Here is a 12,907-nt window from a genome sequence, read left to right on the forward strand (position 1 = left end):
GGCGAAGTCTATTTGTCACTCAGTAGTGTCTTTTAGGTGGGATTCCCCTTCCCTGGGCAAAAGCGATCGTGATACGAGGCGAGCAATTGGTTCATCTATGCCAGGGACATCTAACTTGGTGGCAAAGTCCGGGGCTAGGGCGTAAAGTCTGTCAGCCAGGTTCTTGAAGCGTCGAGCTTTGAGTGGATGGGCCCATTCTTCAGAGGCTAATTTGGTAATTAGGTCTGGCACCGGAATGTAGTGTTCAGTAGGTGCAGGGGATTTGAGAACCTTGGCCCCTTTGATAGCTGGGGCGGGCGAAGTTGAAGGCGCAGTCTGGAGACCAAGGGTATTAACTACCCTGCGTGCTAGCGGCTGATAGTCTGAGGTATTAAACAAGCGATACGATGTATCCTCCTCATGATCTGAATAATCGCTCCAGTCGTCTCCTTCAACATGGTCAGTGAAGGTTGACTCCTCCGCATACGAGGCTTCGTCCGTACATCTGCCTCTGGCTACATCAAAGGGATCTGGTGAACCGGAAGAATGAGCTTCATGGCACGCACGTTGGACCATGTTAAGTGGAGGTATGGCAGGAACTTGTGGTAGTGACTGCATTTGTGTGAAAAGTGCCAGCATGGCTTGAAGTTGGGAGAGGAAATCAGGAGACAGCTGCAGACCGGATGTGGCAGATGTATGTGCCTGAGGAACTATTGGAACAGATGTTTGGGGCGGTAAAACGGAGGGAGGTTCATTAGGCGAACACGGGGGAAAGCCAACAAACTCTTCCTCATCAGAGGCAGCAGCAGGGGAATGGAGAATATCGCTTATGTGTGCCTGTGCTGTGGTGGTGGTTGGCACAGAGACATAACGTGGGCGCTTTGGTTTACTATGGCTGGAAAGATGTTTTGTCTTAGCCAGTGCTTTGGTATGTCTGGTCTTAGTCGTGTTAGGATGTTGTGGCTTGGCTGATTGTGGCATGCCTGGCTGATCTGGCACCATATGGGTTGATGGTGACATGCCTGGCTGTTCTGCCATCTTATATTAACTTGGGTGCAGTACACTGCCACGGAGGGGGCAGAATGTAAAGACCCGAACTGGCACAGCGTACTACCACGGAGGGGGTAGGATACACTGGCAGATGGCGAAGTGCACTGCCGCAGAGGGGGCAGAATGCACTGAGGTATCAGCGTTAATATAATATAGGCTGTTTTAGAGTTGGTACACTCAGATTAGTGCTGTAGGCTGGGTTTCAGGTTTGGTTCACGACCTCAGAGGGGGCAGGACCAATATAAATCAGATTTAGTACAAATCAGCCACTAAGAGTAAAGCTCCAGCCTTGATAATACAATCCAGCCACTAGGATTAAGGCTCCAGCCTTGAGAATATAATCCAGCCACTAGTATTAAAGCTCCAGCCTTGATAAAATAATCCAGCCCACTAGGATTGGAGCTCCCGCCTTGATAATATAATCCAGCCACTAGGATTACAGCCACAGTAAAATAGTGTGAAAATCAGCCCTGTGTAAGTCTGTCTGCAGCACGTATACAACATGCAAGGGGGGTATCCGATGGTTAATAAGGGTAACAAAAAAGGCAGGAAATTTGAATGCAAAAAATGGTGCCCGGAAAAAAAAAGAGCGGGAAAAAATGACGGAGAGAGAAGAAGCAATGGCCGTCTGGAAGCGAACTGGGGGAAGGTCTGCCCAGCGCTGTCTCGCAGGAGGAACCGCGGGGCCGAAAACCGCACTAGCGGCTCTAAAACCCCCCCAGGAGGTAACAGTGCAGTAAGGGAAAAGCGGCAGCTGCCACAGAGAGAGCCACCGCTGTCATCTGCAAAGCCCTTCACAGTGGGAAATTAAAACCACGTAGCAAGGGTGAGCTGAGGAAAAAGGTAACGGAACTAATGGAGTAGCCGCAGCCACAGGATAAAGGGGGAGAAAAACGGACCCGGGCAGGCTAAATCGAGTGACGGGGGAACGGCGGGAGCTGCAGCCGCAAGCTCCCGCTGAGATCAGAAGAGCCGCAGCCGCGGCAACAAAGCCGGGGGGGGGGAAGCTCAACAACAATCAAAAACAAAGAGAACCGCAGCCGCGGTCTCTGAGGGAGCCCCCAGACACTGGAAGCAACAGAGCCGGGGAGGGGGGATCTCAAAAACGGCCCAAAAACAAGAGAACCGCAGCCGCGGTCTCAGAGGGAGCCCCCAGTCAAGGAAGGAAAGTAAATCGAAATGAATAGCTCAGGGTTGGGAAACTAGCGAAGAGAGCCGCAGCCGCGGTCTCTGTGGGGACCCTAAGTGAGCTACACAGAAAACAGAAAAAAGGAAGGATTTGAAGACAAATACACAAACAAATATGAGAGACTTGGCTCAATGCTATGCTATAATTCCAATCTTGTTCGTACAAAGGCAAGAATGAACTGGAGAGTGGGAGGGGCCTGACGCCCCTAGTCTTGACTTCAAAGACATTCTTGCCTTCGCACGATAGGTGGAGCTAAAACCCGTTGTGATGGCCGGACTCATAGGGAAAATCCTATGAATATATATATTAAAAAAATCCATAGGGTCACCATAAGTTATAATTGACTTGAAGGCATATAGCAACAACAGAAAGTGGCTAGCATCCAAACCAGGAAGAAATAGAGGGCAAAAGCCAAGCTGCTAGAAAAATAGGAATGTATTATGTGTTCAAACCCGACGCATTTCAGCCTATAGGTTTTTAGGCCTTCATCAGGGGATTGCAGGCTATCGAGAAACTCAAATGAGCAGACCGCTTACACCAATATAAACGCCTCCAGTTTAGAAGTCAGGATGTTCTGTATACCTGTGTCCATACCAAATAGCCCATTGGTCTTCAACTTATGAATTGTGACCTGGCACTACAGCAATATAAACATATGGCATAAGATGTAGGTCTAAAAGGATTGAACACTTCTGAAAAGCCTAGGATGGGATCTATCTGCACCCCAATTTTCTCTGGTGTGTAACTTTGCATTTTTTTGTTCAAATGTTGCTCAAACATCTGATTTTAGTTAATATATTCAAAATATATCAATAATGAAATTATTATTATATATAAATGGGGCATACCAATACAAATGATGGGCCTGATCATTGTATACTTTAATCTTTTTTAATCAACAGTCAATAAAAGATAAATGTGGAGAATTACATTACAATTTTGTTACTGATCAGGGTAGATTTTAACAATAATAAGTTTTTTGGTGATTTTTCAATTCCAAAAGCAGTAATGAATTTTACAATCCTAAAAGGCACTGGGCTCATCTACACAGTGGATTACTGTGTTTTGGGTGCTACTCACATCTCCTTTTAATTTGCATGGTTCACATAACATTGCTAGCAAACAGAAGCTATCATGCAGGTTTTCCCCCTGTAAATCCGTACTAACCTAATCCACTGATAATGACAAGTTTAGAACAATATGGCTCCACTCCGCTCCATATCTCTTTGGAGATGGTTTGCTTCAATGGTTTTTAGTGAGTGGGTGAATCGTGATTTTCAGCTATTCCCCTTTCTCCGCCCCCTAACTCTCCCATGAATTCCATTTTGTTTCTGGTGATTTATCTAGCAACATCTGAGATCTGACTGCTCTGTCCTGCCCACTTCAGTTTGCAGCAGCTCTCCCTTCTTTCCTCCCTTTCTTCCCAAGTAAACTTCCTTCACTCCTTTTTACTAGAGATGGGAATTGGGGGTTGGATTTTATCATTCTTTCTCATATTTTCTATCTTTTTTGAGAGAATTTTGAAGTAACATCTCTCTGCGCCTGGTTTTTGATTTTTTTTTTAAAAATCAAAACTGGATTTTTAAAAAAAAAGTTGCCCCCAAAATATCAATATTAATATTGAAGATATTTTATTTAAAATATTAATATTGTAGTGATTTGTTTTTCCAGTGGGGAAAATTAACTCAGAAAAAGCAAAGGGCAGCGGAGAAAAGGGGGGCAGATGACCCCACTTCTTTTCAGCCACCAAACTTCAGGAAGCAGTGGAGGCAGGAGGGAGTGAAAATACTGCCCAGGTCAAAAATATTTGTACATGCCCAGTAACTGAGCAACTGGAGGGAGTAAAAATGTAAAATTAGAGGGGTGGCCATAAGGAAACAGTGACACTAATCCTTCCCAGAAGAACGTCTACTTGTGTGAATGGAAAACAACGGATCTGAAGTTACCATTTAGCACAAAGTGTGGACCTTGCAAATCTATTCCGGCAGTAAAAGCAGTGTATTTGCTACGAAGAAAAGCTCCCATGTGGGTATGCCCACTTATGAGTAACAGAGCAATCCTAAGCTCTGTTGTGGGAGCAGCAACACAGAGCAGAACAGTGGATCCATCACCTCCAAAACCCTGCTGACTCACACCGGTGTGCATGTGTCAGGAGACAGGTTTTCTGGAATATTTGCTGCACAGTTCCAGCGCATTTGATGGCCTCACAACAAGGCCCTCTCTGGAGAATGGCCATCCCTGCTCTCAGGGCTGGTGCCAGGTGTGACTGGGCCCTTGGGCACCAGCCTGCCCCAGGCCCATGGCACCTGCCTTCGCATCCCACCAACCTCTCTCATCGCTGTGAATGCCCCTACTGCCATCTTAGTTGATGGCAGGCATGTGCACGCAGCACACATGACATTTACAGCAACAGAAGAGGTAGGTGGGGCATGTGTGCGGGCTTACTGAAGCCCATGCTATCTTTTTAGGGGAGTGCCTGGGAGGTCCCTCTCCTCAATCCGCAGCAGGCTCAGAAGCTGCTGCTGTCGTAGATCACGGAATGGGAGTGCCACCCTCCCACCCTAAGGAGGGGCCCTTCAGGTGTCCCTCTGGGCCACAGGCACCTTCTGCCAGGGCCCAACCTGGCCACCCTCTAGTGCCGGCCCTGCCTGCTCCACCCACCCCCACAGGGCCTTATACTGGATACTGCTGGGGGGAACAATCCACCACATTTTCCATGACCACAGTGAGGGCTTCTACCATGAATAAGGATGCCTACCACACTCTCACTCCCTCCAGTAGGAAGGATCAGTGGGTTAGGATTGCAATAAACAGTGGACTTGCCCGGGGGAAACTCACATGGGATTGCTCTTAGAGAAAGGAAGGATAGACAGATAGAACAAAATAAAAGATAAATAAGCAAGGACAGGTTTTAAAAGCCTGTAGCTCTGCACTAACATTTACAGATTTTTCCTTCATAAAATTTCCCTCCACATTTGTACTAATTTCCCGTTTGGGAACAAAGTTTATCTCTGGACTTAGGTTAAGCTTATTGAAACAAGTTTTATATACCAGAAACATAAAATAGGCACAAATAATGATAACCCTTGCAGCCCTCACCTGCTTCTCACATCTGAGGTGGGCAGAGACGAGGCGCTGGGGGCGCTGAAGCCTAAAGCGTGGAGAGACTGCAAACCTAAAGAAACAGGAAGTCACTGCCGCTCTCTTGAAACAGGCAGAACTAGTTTGTCACCTCCGTATTGTTCCCAGACGAATGGCCCTTATTTTGTTTTTGCTGTGCTTTTCGTTGTTTGTTTGTATATGTTTTTGTATTTTTATTATGATATATTGTATTTTATTTTGTTTGTTCACCGCCCTGAGAGCTATTTCGCTAAGGGCGGTATATAAATTGAAACAATAAATAAATAAATAAATAAAGTAAAAACCCTCTTCCTCACCTGTAACATTTTTTTCACTCTAATAACAATAGTTCATATTCTAAGATTTCCATGATTTGTGACTGTCTTTGCGCATGTGGAAGATTTTGTTGGAGTGTCTTTGCTCTCAGTGGCGGTCGTGATAACGACGCTCTTTGCGGGCTTCAAACAAAACTAGATGCGGAAGAGGGGGAAAAAACCCTACTGGCCATTGCAGACATGAAAAGGGCCAGGTTTATCTTCAGGGCTTGAGTTGAAACTGCATGGATGCTTTTGGGTCCCTCTTTCTCTCGGCTTCAATTGGCTCTCCCATCAGGTCCCTTCCACCCGTGAGACACCAGGCTCTTTCCCGGACCCTCCAGGTGCCAGCTCCATTCCGCTAAGCCTACCAGGCTTCACCCTTCCCGCCTGCCAGCGGCTGAGCCTTCTCGACAGAGCGGGCATCCTCTACTGAGGGCTGTCATTTTATCGCTCAGGATTAGACGCAGATGGAGACCGGCGCCGCGCCTAGCGTGGAAAGATTGCTATACCAACCAATAGTATAAGCAGGCGAGGCAGAACGTGACGCTGCAAGAGTCCGGTTTCCCGGGGGGACGTTTAGAGAGTCGCACAGCCCTTTCCCTAGTTTCTTAAGACCCCCTTCCGCCCCGCGCTGTCCCTTCGGAAGGTGGCCTTTCTTTTCGGGCTATGGTAGGCAAAGTTATAAAACGGCCGCGGTTGCATCGGGCGGCGCCGAAACCGGCAAAGTCCCGGCAGGTTTTGGAGGAGGCGAAGCTCCCGACAGATGCCTTGACTTCGAGGGTGTTTACCGACAAGGTAAGGGAGGGACGGATCATACCATAGTGGGGGAAAGAGAGGGGGGGAGAGAAAGCGCAGAGGCGATGTCCAGACTGTCCCACGTGTGTAGGACGTGATGGCGAGGGGGACGCTTGTGGACCTCCCCGCCTTATGCATCCCTTTAGAAGATGAGCTTTAACCCTGGGGCCTAATTCTGAGCAAACGTGGTTGGGATCGTGGTTTTTATTCATTTGAAGCATTTTGAGCCCGCTGTTCGGCCGAAAAGGCTCCCAGAGCGGGTTACGAACATCAGTAATGACAATGGCTGTCTTCAGGTTTAAAGGACAGTGAAAAAAGCTGATAAGAGAAAAATCAACTCATTTGAAATGTGATAATAATAATAATAATAAAATTTTATTTTTAGGCCGCCTATCTCTGAATGAACGGCCACTCTAGGCGGCATACATAATTAAAAATACAACATATAATACAGTTTTAATATATAAAACAATTATAATCCACCAACCTACATCTATACACTGTAAACTAAAATTATCTAGGAGACTTGTATGCCCGCTGAAACAACCAAGTTTTCAATCCTTGGCGGAAACCTGCCAGGGAGGGGGCATGGCGGAGGTCGTATGGCAGAGAGTTCCAGATGGTGGGGGCCACAACTGAGAATGCCCTCTCTCTGGTCTGCACCAGCCTAGCTGTCTTAACTGGTGGGACCGAGAGAAGGTCTTGTGAGGCAGATCTCGTCAGGCGGCATATTTGGTGATGCTGGAGGCGCTCCTTTAGATAAACTGGACCGACACCGTATAGGACTTTAAAGGTTAACACCTGTAACATGTTGGAGGAGAGCTTTGCTGATACAATGGACTGCAAAAAAGACAAATTGGGTGTTAGAACAAACTAAACCAGAACTCTCACTGGAAGCTAAAATGATGAAACTGAGGTTATCATACTTCGGACATGTAATGAGAAGACCTGATTCATTAGAAAAGATAATAATGCTGGGAAAAACAGAAGGGAGTAGAAAAAGAGGAAGGCCAAACAAGAGATGGATTGATTCCATAAAGGAAGCCACAGACCTGAACTTACAAGATCTGAACAGGGTGGTTCATGACAGATGCTAGTGGAGGTCACTGATTCATAGGGGGTCGCCATAAGTTGTAGTCGACTTGGAGGCACATAACAACAACAACAACAACAACAAAGGAAAGAGATTAGGGGTGGGATGGGGGAGTCAAATGGGGCACAAATTCTTGGGTCGCTTGCACACGACTGGTATCAAGCAAATCATCCTGTTTTGCTTGCACAACGTTTGTGAGAAGGTTATATGACAGCCATTGTTTATTGAGGATTCATTTGGATTTGTTTGTGCGAGGCTGTATGACTTTGAGATTGTCCATACTGGAGCTTAATCCGTATTTGCATTTGGCTGTGTCCCCATTAAAGTACAGGCATCCATATGATGTTCTGGTTTTTCAAGAGCTATCCTGTAGCTTCCTCCCACCCCCAAACTACACCCTTTATTGATCCTCAGAAAATCTGAAAAGGCAGGTAAATGTGAGTTGAAGCTGCTCCTTGGTGGGCAGTGAGGGATGCTTTGCTGTGGCTCAATCCTGCTTTGGGAGGGCAACTCCTCTTTGCCCTCCCTCTGATTCCATCATTTTAAGTCCATTTTCTTCTGGTGGCAATGTCAACTTCTGGACTGATAACAATTTTTTAAACTGTTCTTTCACTCATGCCTTGCTGGTGTGAAGTCAAGCCTTTTAAGCTCATGTCTCTCTGCATATTTAAAATGATTCTTTTACTAGAGCAAGGTAGTAGTGAAAGACTGATCTAATTTGTGCACAATAGTCATTTAGAAAAGAAGAAGATATTTTTCCCTAAATGACTGTTCTGCACAAATTAGATCAGTTTTTTTTAAAAAATACTGTTTTAGTTTCAGAAGTTGATATAGCCACTGGAAGGAAACTGACTTAAAATGGCAGAAATAAGAGATTGGTCTTTTAAGTACAACTGCAAATACACATATGTGTCCACTGAAGGCAAATTCGAAGTAATAAAACGTGGATTCCAACTGAGTTCCAACTCAAATGTTGGCAAATCTGTTGCATCAAGCAATTGTTATCCCACATTTACCAGAGTATCTTCCTGTCACTTTCCTTACTGCAAAAATCCAAATTTTTGGAAGGTTTTTTTGTGTGTGCAAGAGAGCCAAATCCAGGTTAATTTTGCAAATTGAATTTGCTGGTATGCCCCTAAATTCCACCTACAAAATAGCAACAGTCTAGAAGCAGCCCTAGTTACAGAATTCTTGTAATGAGAAGCTGAAATGGAGCAGTCCAAAGAGAAGGAGCGGATGGTCTGGCCCAGCTTAATTTCTCTCTCTGCTGTAGCCTGATGTAATGTCAGGAGACAGTCAATGGAGGGAGGAGCCTGATGGAGCTTGTATTCCGCAGAGTTGATCGAGCTCCCTGTTTTCCTTAGCCCCTCCCAGAAGCCAAGCGACTTTTGCAGTGTATAGTGAGTGACTCTTCTCTCCCAGGACTATAGGTGGACTATCCGGTGACAATGGAATTAGAAGTAATAACAATTACAGTTTGTCATCAGGCTGGTACTTCATGTTTAACCTACGGCGTTAGGGAACTTGTAAACCCAAGCTTTAAAATGCCTTCTCTGTATTATTTTAAAGTAGCATTTTTATTAATAAACTTTCTAGGTACTTTATGTCAAAGGTTGCCCCCCAGGGGTCCCTTGACCTCAGCACCCCAAGGGGCTTCTTTGCTTCCGAGAACAGCCCCAGTTCCCTGGGGTCACTGCTTCCTGGGCGAACTCTTAACCTTCCCAGGATTAGTTGCACCCAAATACCAATCCTGGAAGGAGTATGCTGCCACCACCCCCTTTTTTAGCTTCCACTCTGAATAAGGGGAATTCAGAGCACTAACGGAGATCCTAGAGCGGTCTGCTATTGTTACACCCTCTGCTCTAGGGCATTAACCCACACTAATCTACGGTATTCAGTAGCAACCAGTGATCAAGGACTGAATTTGGAGTCATAAGCCCCAAGCAATACACATCATTAATAAAAAGGTAGTTTATTTAAAGGAAAAGAAAGGCACATACAAAAAGAGAGCAGCATATATTTCCTTTAAAGCTGATTGCCCCCAGCTAGACTTAACAAGAGATACATTTGCATAATACTGTGAGAGATTCAAACTGGAGATCCAGTGCCTGCAAGGGAAGAGGACCATCATCGCCCAGGGAGGGAGAGCCATCTGCCTGCTTGTGCTGCTGCTGCTGGAATTGGAACCTGCTGAAGGTCGCCTGGTCGAAACCCTGGTGAAGGAGTGGAATGATGGGATCACCAGGGCATTAGGCTGGGTGGCTCCGAAACGTCCTCTCCCCCTGAATAGAACTCAACTAGCACCATGGTATACACCATGGCTGCGTAGTTTGAGACAGGAGGTGAGACGACTAGAGCGCCGGTGGCGGAAATCCCGCTCCGAAGATGTCCGGACACAGGTTAGAGCAGCAGTAGCTGCCTACCAAGTGGCAATAAAGGCAGGAAAGAAGGCTTTCTTTGCTGCCTCTATTGCGTCTGCGGAGTGCTGTCCCAGGAGGCTGTTCCAGGTGGTCCGAAGCCTGGTCGGTCCAGCTGCTCAGGAACCCTTGGAACAGTCAAAGGCCTCCTGTGATATATTAGCAAAGCACTTCGCTGACAAAATCGAACACCTACGGAGCTCGATCCCGTGCGCCGTGGATACAGTGGATGAACCAGAGTTGACCAGTTGCATGCCGGTAAGTTGGGATCGGTTTCAGCTTCTCCCTTCTGAGGATGTGGACAAGGTGCTTATATCTGTGAAGCCTATCACTTGCCTAACTGATCCTTGCCCATCGTGGCTCCTTATGAGCTGCAGAGAGAAATTGGGCTAGGGGATCAAGGCGGTGGTAAACGCATCCTTGAAAGAGGGTGTGATGCCATCAGCTTTCAAGGAGGCAATTGTAAAGCCCATTCTGAAGAAGCTCTCCTTGGACCCCAAGTTTTCAATAACTTCTGCCCAATTTCGAACTTACCATTTTTGGGCAAGGTCATTGAGCGAGTGGTGGCCAACCAGTTGTCAACACACTTGGATGAAATGGATTACTTGGATCCATACCAATCGGGTTTCAGGACTGGTCACGGAACTGAAACAGCCTTGGTCGCTCTGGTAGATGATCTGAGGAGGGCATTAGATAGGGGAGAATTCACCTTTCTTGTCCTCCTTGATCTCTCAGCGGCTTTTGATACTGTCGACCACAGTATCCTTTTACATCGCCTGGAGGGATTGGGAATTGGAGGCACTGTATTACAGTGGTTCCGTTCCTTTCTCTCCGATAGGTACCAACAAGTAGCATTGGGGGAGGAGGTTTCAGACCCTTGGCCTCTCAATTGTGGTGTGCCACAGGGTTCTATCCTCTCTCCCATGCTATTTAACATTTATATGAAGCCGCTGGGGACAATCATTAGGAGATTTGGGCTGCAGTGTCACCAATATGCAGATGACACTCAGCTCTATCTTTCGTTTAAATCTTCACCAGAGTCTGCTGTGGAGACCTTGTCCAAGTGCCTGGAATCCGTGAGTGGATGGATGGGAAGGAACAAGCTGAAGCTGAACCCCGATAAGACCGAGGTGCTGCTTGTGGGGGACAAAAGAAGGTTGGGAGATGTTGACCTGAGGTTCAATGGGGTGAGTTTACCCCTGAAGGACCAGGTCCGCAGCCTTGAGGTTGTACTTGACTCCAGGCTGTCCATGGAGGCTCAGATTTCGGCAGTGAGCCAGGCAGCCTGGTATCAACTACACCTCATACGAAGGCTGCAACCCTACCTTCCTGCTCATCAGCTCCCCCTGGTAGTACACGCCCTGGTCACCTCTCGTTTGGACTACTGTAATGCGCTCTACGTGGGGTTACCCTTGAAAACGGTCTGGAAATTACAACTTACACAAAATGCGGCGGCTCGACTACTTACGAATAGTCGCCGCCGGGATCACATCACACCAGTGTTGTTCGATCTACACTGGCTTCCAGTTGTTTTCCGGGCCCAATTCAAGGTGTTGGTATTAACCTTTAAAGCCCTATACGGTTCCGGCCCAGTTTATCTTACGGAGCGCCTTCAACGCCACCAATTATGCCGCCCGACAAGATCAGCCACACAAGGTCTTCTCTCAATCCCGCCGACAAAAACAGCTAGATTGGCGGGTACAAGAGAGAGGGCATTCTCAGTGGCGGCCCCCACCCTCTGGAACTCCCTCCCACAAGATCTTCTACACACCTCTTCCCTAAATGCATTCCGTAAAGCCTTAAAGACCTGGCTCTTTCAACAGGCCTTTGGGATCTCCGGGGAGGGTTAATTGCTAAGACTGAAATGCCTCCTACCCTGTTTTAATATTGCTGCTGTATTGTTCTTATATTGTTTTTATATTGTATTATTGTATTTTATCTTATTGTGTTTTAACTGTTTTGTACGTCACCTAGAGTGGCCTCTGGCCAGATAGGCGACACAGAAATTAAATTTATTATTTATTATTTATTATAAACAGACAATCAACACAACAAACCTAACCTAGCTATACTCACTTCAGTAAACGCCTGGTTCCCAACATCAGCATCAGCAGGCAGGTCAAAGTAGTGGAACAAGGGAACGTGAACAAGTAACTGAAAGATCACCCTTCATTTTTATGGGGTTTAGCTAGCAACAGGGAGGGGGCCAATTAGCCATCCTAGGCGCCTCTTTTGTGATCACCTTCTTTGAAGATAAGAGGGGCTAGACAGTCCCACCCACTGGTCCTGATCTGCAATACCCACTCTCCCTGACTTTGATCTCAGGAAGCAGATAAGAGATAACAGATAAGGTTCAATTGCAACTTCTTGGTTCTATGACATTGTTTAATTATATTGTTTATTGCTATTGTTATACTGTTACCGTTTTTTGATGTTTCTGATATTTTGATGTGTTATATGCTATATTGTACGTCGCTCAGAGTGGCTGGGAAGTCAGCCAGATGAGCGTCTTAACAAATTGAATAAATAAATAAATTGACATTTGCAAATTGCCTGTCTGGCACTAAAGCCTTGGACTTCTCCAGCAGAGTATCCCAGGGATCAACAAAGCTCCCAGAATTTCCTCTGGCTGAACCATTTTAACTTGACCAACTTTAGCTCAAACTTAGGTATTCTTGACACTTTATAAAGTTTTTTTTTGTAAAATCCCTGTCCACAGGCTTATAGTTAATAGAAACAATGCGAAGACAAAAAGGGCTGGGAGAACCAGCAAGCAGGTGAATACAGGCACAAATTTTTCATAAAGCTGTAAAATGTATGCCGAACATTTGTAAAGGTAATATTGACTGATTCAGGCTCTGTGGGGGTGATGATAGAAAATGTCCATTTATCAGGCCTTGGGTGTTTATTAAGGAAAATGACTGGGGACAAGTTTGGTTTTTAAATT

General features: G+C 46.2%; 2 protein-coding genes across 2 annotated transcripts in view; one reads left to right on the forward strand and one right to left on the reverse strand.

Annotated features, from left to right (window-relative positions):
• Window positions 1–5,398, reverse strand: part of ITGB2 (integrin subunit beta 2) — a 76,180-nt gene extending 70,782 nt beyond the window's left edge. The window contains exon 1 of the mRNA XM_061607608.1: window positions 5,318–5,398. The gene's annotated coding sequence lies outside the window, so the exon portion shown is untranslated. The remainder of the gene's footprint in view (window positions 1–5,317) is intronic.
• Window positions 5,399–5,887: 489 nt separating this feature from the next.
• SLX9 (SLX9 ribosome biogenesis factor) overlaps window positions 5,888–12,907 on the forward strand; it is a 63,740-nt gene continuing 56,720 nt past the window's right edge. Inside the window, exon 1 of the mRNA XM_061607616.1 lies at window positions 5,888–6,450. Coding sequence (XP_061463600.1) covers window positions 6,322–6,450 — 129 coding nt within the window. The 5' untranslated portion in view covers window positions 5,888–6,321. The remainder of the gene's footprint in view (window positions 6,451–12,907) is intronic.

This window comes from Rhineura floridana, chromosome 2 (assembly GCF_030035675.1).
Source record: "Rhineura floridana isolate rRhiFlo1 chromosome 2, rRhiFlo1.hap2, whole genome shotgun sequence".
In the NCBI taxonomy this organism is placed as follows: Eukaryota; Metazoa; Chordata; class Lepidosauria; order Squamata; family Rhineuridae; genus Rhineura; species Rhineura floridana.